Source organism: Mesocricetus auratus, unplaced genomic scaffold (genome assembly GCF_017639785.1).
Source record: "Mesocricetus auratus isolate SY011 unplaced genomic scaffold, BCM_Maur_2.0 Super-Scaffold_100007, whole genome shotgun sequence".
NCBI lineage: Eukaryota > Metazoa > Chordata > Mammalia > Rodentia > Cricetidae > Mesocricetus > Mesocricetus auratus.
Window position 1 is genome coordinate 46,712,127 of NW_024429191.1, and position 13,359 is coordinate 46,725,485.

At 44.9% G+C, this 13,359-nt stretch overlaps 1 protein-coding gene across 1 annotated transcript in view; it reads right to left on the reverse strand.

Annotated features, from left to right (window-relative positions):
* Glp2r (glucagon like peptide 2 receptor) overlaps window positions 1-10,216 on the reverse strand; it is a 55,312-nt gene extending 45,096 nt beyond the window's left edge. The window contains exons 1-3 of the mRNA NM_001281408.1: window positions 10,028-10,216; window positions 4,479-4,566; window positions 2,495-2,599 (exon numbers count right to left, since the gene is read on the reverse strand). Of these exons, the coding sequence (NP_001268337.1) occupies window positions 2,495-2,599; window positions 4,479-4,566; window positions 10,028-10,216 (382 nt within the window). The remainder of the gene's footprint in view (window positions 1-2,494; window positions 2,600-4,478; window positions 4,567-10,027) is intronic.
* Window positions 10,217-13,359: the final 3,143 nt, after the last annotated feature.

A 13,359-nucleotide genomic window follows, 5' to 3' on the forward strand; every position in this document is an offset into this window, starting at 1 on the left:
ATTTCTACTGTACTTTTCTCTAGCCTGAACTGAATAAAAAATCCTCTGTTACAGAGAACAGAGATAGTAGAGGCCACCTAGAGCTGCATCACCATCCTCCAAGAAAGGATGGTGGACCTGTCTGTTAGATCCACGTATCTTCTGTTTTCTTATAGTTTCCTACAAGTTGTAAGTCACCATGGTCATGGTGTTGAGGAAATTAGACCTTTCCTGCCAACCAGAGCTGAGCCAAATTATAAATCAATCTATTCCCCTTTTATAATTTCTGTTTCCTAATTTCTTTTGGAAACCATGGAAACTAAGGCAGTGGGTAAGGACCTCCAAAGTGTCTGGTAACAACAGCTGGACAGATGGAGGAGCCTGGGAGCTATTCATTTTGGCCGGAGGGGGAAGATAGAAAGCAGAACAGGATGCCAGAGAAGGTCAGTAGGGCCAAGTTGCAGAAAGTCACAAGTGCCATTCATGGTTCTTGAGATGGAGAGCCAACACAGTGCCTGGCACTTTATAAAGCTTTATAAGAGGTGATTACATGGGCTAAGATCTGAGCCTGGGGGCAATAAGGACACCAGGAAGCAGCTAGGTGAGGCGAGGTTGCTGAGCTATCAGAGCACCATAGGAAAGAAAAGAGAACCGGGTACCAACCAGGTGACATGGAGTTAACACGGAGCCAGGTAGAACATGAGGCCAGATCTAATGGGGAAAAGAGGAGGTCCCTGCATGTGTTTCTCCTAATCTGCTTCCCACTTCTTTCTGTGCCATCTGATGTATCCATTCTACCTTCAATATTTTTTAACCTTTTCCCTTTCTCTCCAATTTCTGACTCTGCTTGAACCCAAAACCAATGCCATCTCTTTTGTGGACTGTTCTACAGACTCTCCCTAACAATCCCCTTGTATCTCCCAGTTCAAGATCCTACACTGTAAATGATGACTTCCAAAACTACATTTTTCTTGTGTCCCTCTCATGCCTTGACACCTTCTGTGGGTCTGGGTCATTCTCCTCAGCACTACAGTGCACTACCGTTTTCTTCATGGTCAGCACCCAGCTGGTCAGTTCTAGATCCCAGGCAACCCATGTGTCCATCACCTGACTCCCTCTATGCATCATGAACTCATTCCTGTAATCCCATCTCAAAGAATTCATCTGTGACTCTTGATATTTGGAATGATTCTTTTCCAAACCCTTCCATTGCCTCCATGTTCTCTTTGTACTTTAGAAATACATTTGGATTCTAAAATTTATGCAAAAAATGTTGAATGAGTCTGTTCCGATGCTTTACAAACCAAACTCCATTTACTACACCCCAGAAACTAAGACCCTAATTTTAGAAGACATCTGTAAAACAACTTCTTTGTAGCTGTGGGTTTAGGACCACAGTTTTTTTCCTATGGTGGAATGGCCTGTGCTCTTTAGCTACTGGGAAAGAACAGGAAGATAGTAGAGCTATAGGTTGTGTCTCTCCATGTACCGTGGAGGGCCTTGTAGTTAATGGGGATCTGATTACATCAAGAGTTTCAACCTTGGGACTCCACCTTAGCTCTCGCTTCTTACATGTCTACTAAGCTCAGGCTCTGTCATTCCTCAAAACTATCTTGAGAGTCAATTCACTTGACAGCCTCCTCTGACCTCCAGGCTCCCAATTCCACAGGCAATGTTCTTCCCATCTCTCTCAGTGCTGGTCGCCATGAGGACTGTCTTCCTGAGCCTTCTAGATCTCTCTGAGTCCAGAAAGCTCTTTAGTACCATCCTGTGGAATCGGGAGCCCAGAAGTCAGACTCAATCCCTCCATTAAACACTTTAAAATTTGGGGGAATGTTCCTGGAGCCCCCAAGGCAGTGGTTTCCTTGTCTGGAAAATTATTGACTTCTTGAACCAAGTTCCATTGTTTAACAACACCAATTTAATGTTACTCCTTTCAAAGCTGATGTAAAGAACAGCCTAGAATTATTTTTCTTTGTACAAAGCCATGCATTGCACAGATAGGAGCTTCCCAGTCTTTCTCATGTCCTTTTCCTCCAAATGACTAAAATTGAAACCCTTGCCATGCATTGCACAGATAGGAGCTTCCCAGTCTTTCTCATGTCCTTTTCCTCCAAATGACTAAAATTGAAACCCTTGCATCCTTCCCATAACAGTCTGGTTCTGTGGGAGCTGAATATGGATTTTAATCTATACATTAGCCCAAAAGTATTGTATAAGTGGAACAGACAGGAGCCTACAAATTACAGGAAGATAAGGGGTGAAGGACATAGTTCAGTGATAGAATGTTTGTCTGGCATGTGTGAGACCCTGGGTTTACTTCCAAGTGCCTAGAAAGGGCAGAGAAAAATAAGTAAGATACAACACTGAGATCACACCAGAATACCTTTATGAGACATGAATACTTAGGAGAACATCTTGGTTAGAGTGCTGCCTAACTTCCTACTGGCTGCTCTACCAGGGGTATCTGTCCTTCAAAGGAACTGTCAGAAATGGATAAGAGGAGACCCATTACCTTCACTCCACCAAGGTAAGTATGAAGGGCAGGGAACAGAGACATTTCCAGGAGAAGAATGAGGCCAGCATACATACTGATCGAATGTTCCATTGCAGAATATGCCTGTGGGGAGAAGAGATGGTAGAACTGATGTCAGTATTCTCCCACAGGGTCTTCTGAGAGAAATGGAAAGATTCAGAAGTTTAGACCCCATTTTCCCATCTTTGGGAGAGCAGCATAGATAGCCTTCTCTCTAGAGCAGCAGAGGATGAAGAATTACTGGGGAGCACATAAATTTAGCCCCGACACTGCCTTTGTCTACCCAATTTGACCTCCAGTCACTGTATGGTTTTGCTTTGTTTTGTATGAACTGAAATCACAGAAACTCAGGGTCAGGGGGAAGATGTTTGGAGGTCTGGCCAGTGACTTGTGTTCCATAATTAAATGAGTGTCAAGTGTTCATCAGTTTGAGTACAGAACACAATTACTGTAAAATGATGGATAGATCTAAGGGAATCTGTGAAATTGCAGGTCTTGGGCACATACATCTAGCACTATTCTACGTACTTATAGTTCTCTATTTGAATATTAGTTCAGTAATTATTAGAGGATTTGGGGTCACCTTTAATTCAGGAGATGGTTTATAGATCAGTTCTTGGTAGATAGAAGGTCCAAACTTAGTACACATTATCACAGACCTCCTAGAATTTGATGGAGGCATTTCATACCACAAGCTCCTGGGCTTCTCAGAAGCCAAGCACCACCCTTCTCCTATCTCCTTATTAGGGTAGAACCCAGGGGCTTCGCAAAGTAAATAAACATGTTCCTAGCATTGAACCCCTACAGACCTGACCCAGGTTTGCCCAATTATGAGCTACTTCAGGTCACTGCCAACCTGGTTGCCAGGTAACAACTCTTGCTCTGCTTACATAATCACTCCGGTTACAGTACAGCTCCATATGAAGATGGCCTACCCTACTTTGAAGTCAGAAGTAGTATTCCCTTGAAATGAAAAGTGATTTTATAGTTGGCATCAAGCCTGGGAAAAGGAGATCCTCACAAAGAGCTAGGGGTGACTCTTGAAGGCTGCTGTTAGCAGGGAAATGGAGTGGCTTCTAGCACTACTAGGCAACTGAATGAAATGATTGATGGCTGTCAGGAGGAGGAAAGGTAGCCTGTCTGTTATCCATCCATGATGCTCAGAAGCAATGAGTCAAGGCACTGTATGGTTTTTGTTTTCATTGATTTGGTTTGACTTTTTTTTTGATAGATGTAGTATGTGTGGATTCACCTAGTATGTCAACATTTGGACAGGTGAGGCTCACCTACAACACATTTGCTGGAATGATCTAAACATAGTGTAGACTGGAAAGAGAAATTATGTTACTGTTCAGATCCAGCTAAGAGTTGGGGAACCCCATGTACCTAAATAGCTTCCCAGGCCAGCCTACAGGAGTCACTCATGTTGGGTGACAAGTGTGCTGTGGTAGATTGCTTCAGTCAGAGATACAGTCCATCTTATCTTACCATGAGAAGTGAGTCTATATTTCTTCCCCCTTGAGCATGGTTAGACGTTATAATTGTCCCATCCAATTGAACATGGAAGAAATGACATGGGACTTAAAGCCCATTCACAGAGGGAATATGGCTTTGGGTCAGGCCAACCCTTAAGAAGCAAAGCCATACACTGCAATGAAGCCCAGTCTCCACAGAGAGGCCAGGGGCAAGCATTCTGACCACCAGTCGGTATTTTTCTCTAAGAACCATTGTCAACCAGCAGATATGGTGTGAAAGCACCTTTGGTGACTTCATTCATCTCCCAGTCTTTGAACCTACCAGCTGCATCCCAGACAATGCAGTGCAGAAAGAGGCCATGTCCAGTGCGCCCTGAATCCTTACCCCAGGGGAACTATGAGGGATAGTAAATGATTATCTTGCTCTAAGCTTCTGATATCAAGGGCAGCTTGTTATATAGCCACAGTTAACTAATGCATGTACTTACCAGAAGGTTCATTGAGCAAGTCTCTCAGACACTTCTCCCTATACTGAGCCCACTTCCGAGTTGTCTCCTCAAGGAGAGATCCTGTAACCTAAGCATACAAAACATGTGTCAGGCATGGTGGCGCATACCTGAAATCTCTGCATGTAGTAGGCCAAAGCAGGAGAACCAGGAGTCCTAGGCCAGGTAAAGCTCTGTCTAAGAAACAAAACAAACAAACAAAACAACAACAACAAACACAAGATCACTCCCAAGCAGCTGCAAGTCAACTGTAGGCCTGTTTTCTCACACCCTGATTCTCAAAGTCGCCCATACCAAGATACAGAATTTCCTTGGTGTCTTATGTTCTACTTAAAAATAATTCTGACTTTTGCGTTTACTCCATAATATGTCTATAGTTGTCTTGATGAAAACATGATTTCTTTTTAATCTTTAGTTTGACATTTCAGGGGAATGTGAAACAGTCAGGCCAAGTTTTCACAACTTGCTCAGAAATGCTTGAGCCCTCCTGAGACCACATAGATACCCAGAAGAAAAGCACCTTGCTAAAAGGAGCCCAACAGTGTGACTAAGAACCACACACACACACACACACACACACACACTCACACATCCTCTGTACCTCACTGCTGCACTTATCATACCTTTAGCATATTATGAATCCCTCTTACTGTCTCAAGACATGCTGCTCATCTTCTTATCTCTCTATTCCTCCTCAGCACAAAGCCTGAGACACAAAGTGTGCTTCAGCAAGATGCCTCCACTGAACAGCAGAAGGGAAAGGCCCTTTGTGAAATGGAAAGAAGGGGTCTAGGCTCACTGAGAGGGGCTGGTAGACTAACTTCCGTTACTGGAAAGCCCACAAATGTGAGCTGCATCTCCAAGGATCTACGGACAGGACAGTCTATGTTAAAAAAAAAAAAAAAAACATCCGAAGGCCTCAGGACAGGGGTGTCTCCTTGGTGGCATTGGTTCTGGACACACCACACACACATACACACACATACACACACACACACACACACACACACACACACACACACACACTTTGGGAAAAGGCTTATTCTTTCATCATTGGTCCATAGGTTTCCAAAATTTCTCAGTTCATGGCACCCTTAACTATCTCAGTAATTTTCCAAAGCATTCCCAGACCAAAAAAAAAAAAAAAAAAAAAAAAGCAAAAAAGCTAAAGCCCTGTTTATTAAGTAAATAAGTCCAAACAGTTTGTAAATATTTATATCTTAACAACTTTGAACCTATTGGGCATTGCGTAATTTCTCAAACTTTAGGATGGGATTAGACAGCACTACCTCCATTTCCTGTTCTATGCTGATTTTGTTCTGCTTGGTACTTTTTTTTTTAATCACATTTTTCATGGTCTAGTAGTAAATCAAGCAGACATGATGTTATGGAGCACAGCTACAAGGCTAGCACTTGGGAGGGGGAGGCAGGAGGATCAAGAGTTTAAGTCCAAGTTTAGCTACATTGTGAGTTCAAGGTCAGCCTGGGCTACATGAGACTCTGTCAATTAATTAAATTCAGATCTTGGGATGTAGCCCACCCACATGCTTGCCTGACTTGTGCAAGGTCTGGGTTCTGTCCCCAGCACTACAAAAACAGAAGAAGACATGAATACCTTGAGCTAAGAGCTTGCATGCTATCAGGCAAGTGATGTGATCACTATCTTCTCCAAAAATTAAAAATGTCCCATAGTATCCACTGAATTCACCATGGTGTCCTGGATACCCTGGACACATAGTCTGGGAACCATGAGATTAGTCAATAAGGAGAAACCATGAGGATACAGTAGCTGGCACTTATCTCCTAGATTGCTTTTCCAATGAGCTTTGAATCTCTGTTAATAATGCCCCTTTCTGAGTTGGACCCCATGAGGTACCAAGTAAGTTCATTAAAGCTGTTTCATGAAAAAAACACCCTAATCAGAGATTAACTGACACATATTTACTTTCAAAATTTTCAGCAGATGAATTAATAACAAATCAACAAGCTTCCATAGTCCTTGAAGTCATGAAGGTAAGACCCTCCCTTGCCCTGGAGCTGTTTGTGCCTTGGGGCTCCTTACTCAGACCAGCCCAAGGAAGAGACAATGAAATCAGTCTCTGAACTAAAATTCCCTAGCTTCCCTGTGATGGGGAAAGTAGAAAAGCAGGAGCTGGAGAGTCAGCTGAGTTGGTAAAGTGCTTTTGCCACACAAGCAGAAAGACCTGCATCCCAACACCCATGTAAAAAGCCAGGCGTGGGGTAGATGCCTGCAATCTTAGAGTTAGGGAGGAGGAGGCAGTGAGATCCTGGACCAGTGAGAGACCCTGTCTCAAAAAAACAAGGTAGAGAGCAACGGAGGCCACCTGACACCAACCTCTGGCTTGAGCATGTGCATACTGGTACACACAAATACATACACAAAAAACACACACAGTATTAAACAAATTAGAGAGGGGTAAAAAGAAGCAAAAAACAAACAAACAAACAAACAAAACCCTACTGAATTTGGTTAGCCTGGATAGCTAGACAAACTCCGTCTTCTCGGGTACTTATTTGAAACACAGGCATGCCTAAAGCTATTCTCAGCCCAACTGGGGAGCCCATACTGGGGAGAAGAGATGTTCAGAGAGCGAGAGGTCCAGCTTGACCTTCATCCCTCTTTTCCCTGCTGGCCAGCCAGCCAACCTAGGCAGTGTGTATCCATGACCAACTCAGTTGAGAAGGTGTGTGTGGGAGGAGAGCATTTACCGACTCTGCTTATGCAAATCTTTTTCTTTCTTAGAGAATTAATACACCACGGGACAAAGAAAGGGAAAGACACAGGTAACCAGAGACAGGGGAAAGAGGGATCACAGCCTTCATCCTCAGGGAGCCCCTTCCCATCCAGATCCTTCTTTCTACACATGCTTTATCTTACTTCCTTTTCTGTTGTGTTTCATTCTAACCAAAAAAAGGAAGCCATATTGTCCTGTAAACTTTATTTTTCCGCCTATAAGATGCATCCATTTCCAGATGTACTTAAAACTGCTTTATTGTTGCTTTTATTCAACACCCATTTAATTGCTGCACATAATCCAGCAAATGAACGTGATATAATTTAATTTTTAAATCCTCCAGCATAGAAAGTCAAAGTTACTTTCGGATGCTCCTAATAGGATGTCGTAACAAAAATCCTTCTAGCTAGACCTTTGCCTGGTGCAAGCAAATTGTAGTTCCTGGGTCAGGGCATACAAACTTTCTTAAAGGTTTTTGATACTGTATCACAAAATTGTTTATCTTTGCCAGTTTAATTTTTTTAAACCCTTTTGCACATCAACCAGCAATGCATAAAATCCACTCTTCTAATGCCTTTAATAGTTCTAGGGCCTAATAGCGTAAATGAGTGAGTGGGTGGGTGTGAGCTAGCACTGTTTTGCCACTTGCATTTAGAAACTAAAGTGTATCTCTGAGAATTGCTTATTAAGTGAATTTTATGAAGACTTCCTGCTAGCACACACACGCCATAGTCATTTATATCTCCGGGCAGGGAACTCATGTATGAGCGAATTTCATGAATGTCTCCGCAAAGCCTAGTAATGTATAAACATCTAAAGACTCTGAGGTTAAAGTTGGATAATCAAGAGAAGATCCATCAGATTCACAGCCACATGCTGAAGAACAGACAGAGCCAGGGTCTCTGTACACAAAGTCCGAGTGACAAGAAGACCCCTCCCCCAAGTGTGTTTTTGGTTTGGAAACACCAGAGTAAAAGGGCCAGGGTATGATTTGGTCAGCATTGTGAGCCAGCCTGAAGTACTGCAGAGGCTGCTGTTATTATATATAAATAGTTATATGTCAACAGCTCCCAAGAGTGCTAGAGAAGACAGAACACAGAGCCACAACCCGCCGGGTAGACACAATGTCTCCCCAGCTCATGAGTGTACATAAGGGAAGGCAATCGTGTAACTCCCTGGTGCTTTTTACCCATCTATTTAATGGGTTCAGTAGTAATGCTCTTCTCATGGGCTGCCTGTGAGCATACTACAGGACGAGGCATCTTCCAGTGATGTGGCCAGGTCTGTAGCAGTGTCGTATGTGCTGGACAGTTGGACACATACGAGTGAAAAATGAACAGAAGGCAACAGTTAGCTGGGTGCATTGGGTTTTTATAGGGATACCCAGAGACTACAAGCAAGGATGGCATTCCACCAGCTTTCCTTGCAACAGCACCACCAACCACAGTAGAAACAGCAGACCAAGGTCACCTGCTCCTTGGGGATACAGTCCCCTCATAAGACCCTGCCACCATAGCAAGATTCCCCAAGACCACCAATTGTCCCCGAGTTGACAGTGCATGAGGGATGCAGGCTGCCTGGGGGAGAGCTTGTATGCAGCCTGTCACAGCAATGTTGTTTGCCAATCTAGTCTCTGGCAGAAGAGCTGGAAAAGGGGACATTTATGAGATCTGACACCTCTGCCCTCCCTGGAGGCAGGGTGTTTTCATTCTGAAGCTCCAAGTAAGGAGTAAGAAGCAAAGGGGGGGGGGACATCAGCCATTCCCTAGGGGTTTTTTCATTACTGAGATGAGTGGCACTGGGGTCCCATCCCCATAGGCCCTGATGAAATGAGACCTCGGAAAGGGAAGGAGAAGGCAAAGGCTAAACTCCTTGGATAAGCATAAAGCAAGCTACTGAAAAGCCTAACTAGAGGCATAAGTTAAACACATCCAGAAAGCCCTCGGCAGTCCTATGGTGGGTCTGCGCTGAGGGGTGTGGAGCAGTGTTGCTTAACCTCCACAGGCTCAGTTTCTGCCTCTGTAAAATCTCCATCGCAGGGCTGCTGAGAACAGAACCTGATCATAGGCGTGGGGATGCGCGATACCAAACTCAGTGCCACTTGGCTATTGGTGTGTTCATGCTATTTATGTGTTTTGCCATTAAAAAGTAGATCGTAAAATAAAAGTAGCAGGAATATTTGTTGTTTTAATTGGATGTGAATGAACAGTGGGAAAGTGTCGGGTGTGTAGCCCCCAAATGTGAGTGAGGGTGAGCTCCAGCTGGTGGGATCACTATGATTTATAACTTACATTGATAGGTCTTTGGATTTTATGTCTTTTAATGTTATAGACTATGGAATACAATAAAGAAAAATTCTAAGTATTTGCAATAGGAATAAAGGAAAATATGGGGGAAAAGGCATAGAAATATACACTCCCTGTAACCATTCAAAACAGGGAAGATGCTAAGAGTGTACAGGAGGATACAAGCAGCCACTCATAAATGCTGACATGGAAGATGCTTCTGGAAGGATGTAAAGGAAAGACTGAACGTAAATAATTTATGCTTGATTATTTCAGGTCTGTAAAATAATGTACAGACAAGAGATTAAAAAAAACAGCCAAAATATGAACAGTGAACAGAACGCTGTGGTTATGTCTGAGCAACATTTTCTTAATATGGTTTTCTTCTTCCCAAATTGCCTACAAGGGGCCTAAATTGCTTCTACAACCAGAAAACATGCACAACTGATAATATTAACAAGAAGAACGAGGAATAAAAATCTGTTCTTACTTGCTTGATGGAAACCAGCAGAAGCAGGGTGAGGAAAGGCCTCCTAGGACCCCAGAGCAGATGCATCTTGTGGGAATGGAGAAGATCGGTCCTCTGGGCCGCAGGGATGCCCACCGTCTGTGCCCGCACCCGGGGCAAGCGCCCCTCTCTGCCTCTATTGGGCACTGCCGGGCTTGACTGGGGCCTCATCCTCCGAGCGCCCCTTCACAAGTGCAAGCACATCCCTCCAGCACTCCAAGATGTACCGCAGGCAGTGGCCTCCTGCATTCCTCCTTGTCCAGAGAGGAAGTGTTTGCACAAATCCTCTGCGGGCTGCCGAGTGTCTGAGCTGCTCTAGAGAGATCTACCGAATCTCCAAGTTTCTCATCCCCCGCCTGCCCCTCCTAAAATCTTGGGAGATTTTTCCCAGACCTACCCCCAAGACGGCTATGCTGCCTGGGACTTCCTTAGCAGGCCCAGATGAAAAAGCAAGGCATGGTTTCCATCCCGAGGATTCTGCTCCATGCACACAGGCAGACCGAGGTTCCGACAGCTGGTGAGGATGGGCCAGGATGCCAGGTGGGTATCTTTTAAGTCAGTATTTCTTTCTAAGGCATCAAACTTTTTCCAAACTGCGCTGGGGCTGGCCACAAAGGCAGGGCCACCTTTGAGCTCTGATTATGCCAAGGTAACAAGAGCAGTTTGCCTGTCTCAAAGACAACTCCTCCAGACCCAAGGTCTGCAGCAAAAGCCCATTCAGTGACGAGAGTTACATCTACGCAATAGCAAAACAATGGGTAGAAAGCGCAGAGGTTGGCACCTCCCGATTGCCCACGTGTTCTGAGCAGGCCGTTGTGTTCTGACTATAATGATGCTCTGACCACCTGGATGCTTTTATGGGAGTCATGACCCACCACTTACTAACCTATGCTTTACCTTCCCATCAGTTCCTCCCAAGGCACCATTACTTCTTCATCTGAGGGCTGAGAAACATTGTGGTCCAGAGAGGTTAGGGTTTGTGTGTCCGTGTCCGTGTGTCTGTGTCCGTGTCCGTGTCCGTGTCCGTGTGTGTGTGTGTGTGTGTGTGTGTGTGTGTGTGTGTGTGTGTGTGTGTAAGGCTGCATAGCAAGTTAAAGTTAAAGACAGCCAGAGCCGGGCCTTCTAGTTACCGGAGCACAGCTACCTGATCAGGAGCTATTCTTTACCTCTCTGGCCTCAGGGCAAACTCTTTCTCTAGCAGGTTCTTCTCCATCTCTAAGGCTCTGCTTGGGCCCCCTCACCCCACCTCTGTCTGGATGGCTCCCAGCAATCTCCCCAACTTTTCCAATTGGGGGCCCAAGCATAAGGTGATAGTCAAAATGTCAGAAAGACAAGAGTCAAGAAAAGCAGGTTTCTGTCCTTCCCTCCCTGTCTCCTCCCCTCCCCCTTCTCTCCTCCTCCACCTCTTCCTTTTTTTCACATTTAAGTCAAACCATAGCTCATTTCCATTAACTGATCAGGACCAGTGGATTCTGAACATTCAGGGGGGAAATGGATGAACACCGCTAGATAGAAGTCCCTAGAAATCTTCAAACCCTCCTGTGGCAAGCATTCAAACCTTAATAGTAAAAAGATCAGTCTGGAAAGGGCTCTGAGATGTGTTTTTGTGTGAGTGTAAATTTCCGGAGTCAATGTGGTCATCTCTTTGGGACCACAGAGAATGGGATGAAGTGGCAGGGAGGGATGAAAGCGTGTGTGTGTGTGCATGTGTGTGTGCGCGCGCGCGCGCGCGTGTGTGTGTGTGTGTGTGTGTGTGTGTGTGTGTGTGTGTGTGTGTGTAAGGGGGGAGGGAGAAAGGGAGGGAGGGACAGAGACAGAGACAGAGACAGAGACAGAGACAGAGACAGAGAGGTGGCTGTAAAGGTTTTCTACACACATAAAAGGGGAGCTTCTAGGTTGCATGGTGGGGGCGAAAACACCTGCTTTGTACGAATATTCCATCTCACTTCTTCCAATGTTTCTCAAAAGCATTTTTCCTGAGTTTTTTTTCCCCCTGAAAGGACATGCGTTGGCCTGTGCGTGTACAACTTCCCTACCTACTACCTGTTGGGATGGATGCCATCTAGTGACAAAATGTGGTAAACCTGTCTGTGAAAGCAGTGTGCAGTTCCATGCTCCCAAGAGCACAGAGCACAACAGGGAAGAACAGATGGCAGGAGACAAACACAAATGTCACTGCCCGTTTACATCAGGACGTCTCCAGGGCTGCTCCACACTTAATGAGGAGCCCACAATCTTCCGAAGCCACACAGACTCTTCCGTCTCTCCATTCCTTCCTGGCTTCAGGCTTATTGAATTTCTTATGTAAATTTTCACTTTTCCTGGAATTTCTAATTGCCTTTCTTTCCCCATCCTGAAAACATTTGGTTTAGTTTTTATTTTATTCCTCAGGCCTCAGTAAAAGGCGTAAAAAGGTACACTTCTTGGAAGGCTCCACACTCCTTCCCAAGCCTACTCTAGGCCCACCAAGGAGCAGAGCCTAGCATTACCCTCCCACAGGTTTAAGGATTGTCGGCATCACAGCTCCTGCAGTGAGCCCTTCCGTGAGGATATGAGTTATGGTCCAAGACCATTGAGTTCCCTGGATGGTGATAATTTCTGCAGCCAGTTGAGTACATGTCCCTCCCCCCTCTCACGATCCACAGACTTTGAGGCAAATGGCCTGCTTCTGGCTTCTCTGAGTCCCTGAGCTAAACACCAGCCCTCTGCGGTCTCTCTTTCCTAGTGTAGGGCAAGGAATAGGCCCAGAAGTTCCCCCCAAGTTTCCATATTTCTTGTATGTTCACTCTTATATGGAGATCCTAACTACTAATGCTTACATTTGTATGCAAATAGAAGTTAGTGAGGGTGGGTGTGGACTATGACACTAGATGGGAGACCGCCAGAGGGGAACGGGAGAAGCTAGGGCAGTGGAGGAAGAGCACAAAAGATTGTCATGAGCATAGGAAGGGGTGACTGGGGGTGGGAGTGCGGGAGGACAATGGGTAGGAAAGAAGGTAGAAAAAGAAACAAGAAATGCAAATTTTATTTGAAAAAATGTCATAATGAAACCTATTTGCAAGCTAATGTACTATATATGTATATATATGCATATATATACATATATATATGTGAGAGCATTTCAGGCTTCTGACTCAAACTTACTGCTCCTGTATGTCCTCCTCTCCCCTCCTCTTCTCTTCCTCTCTTTCTCCCAGCTCCCTCTCACCCTACCATGCTCCCAGTCTGCTCAGGAGATGCTGTCCCATTCCCCTTCTCTGGGGTACCATGCATATCTCTCTCTCAGGGTCCTCCTGTTTCCCAGACTCTCTGAC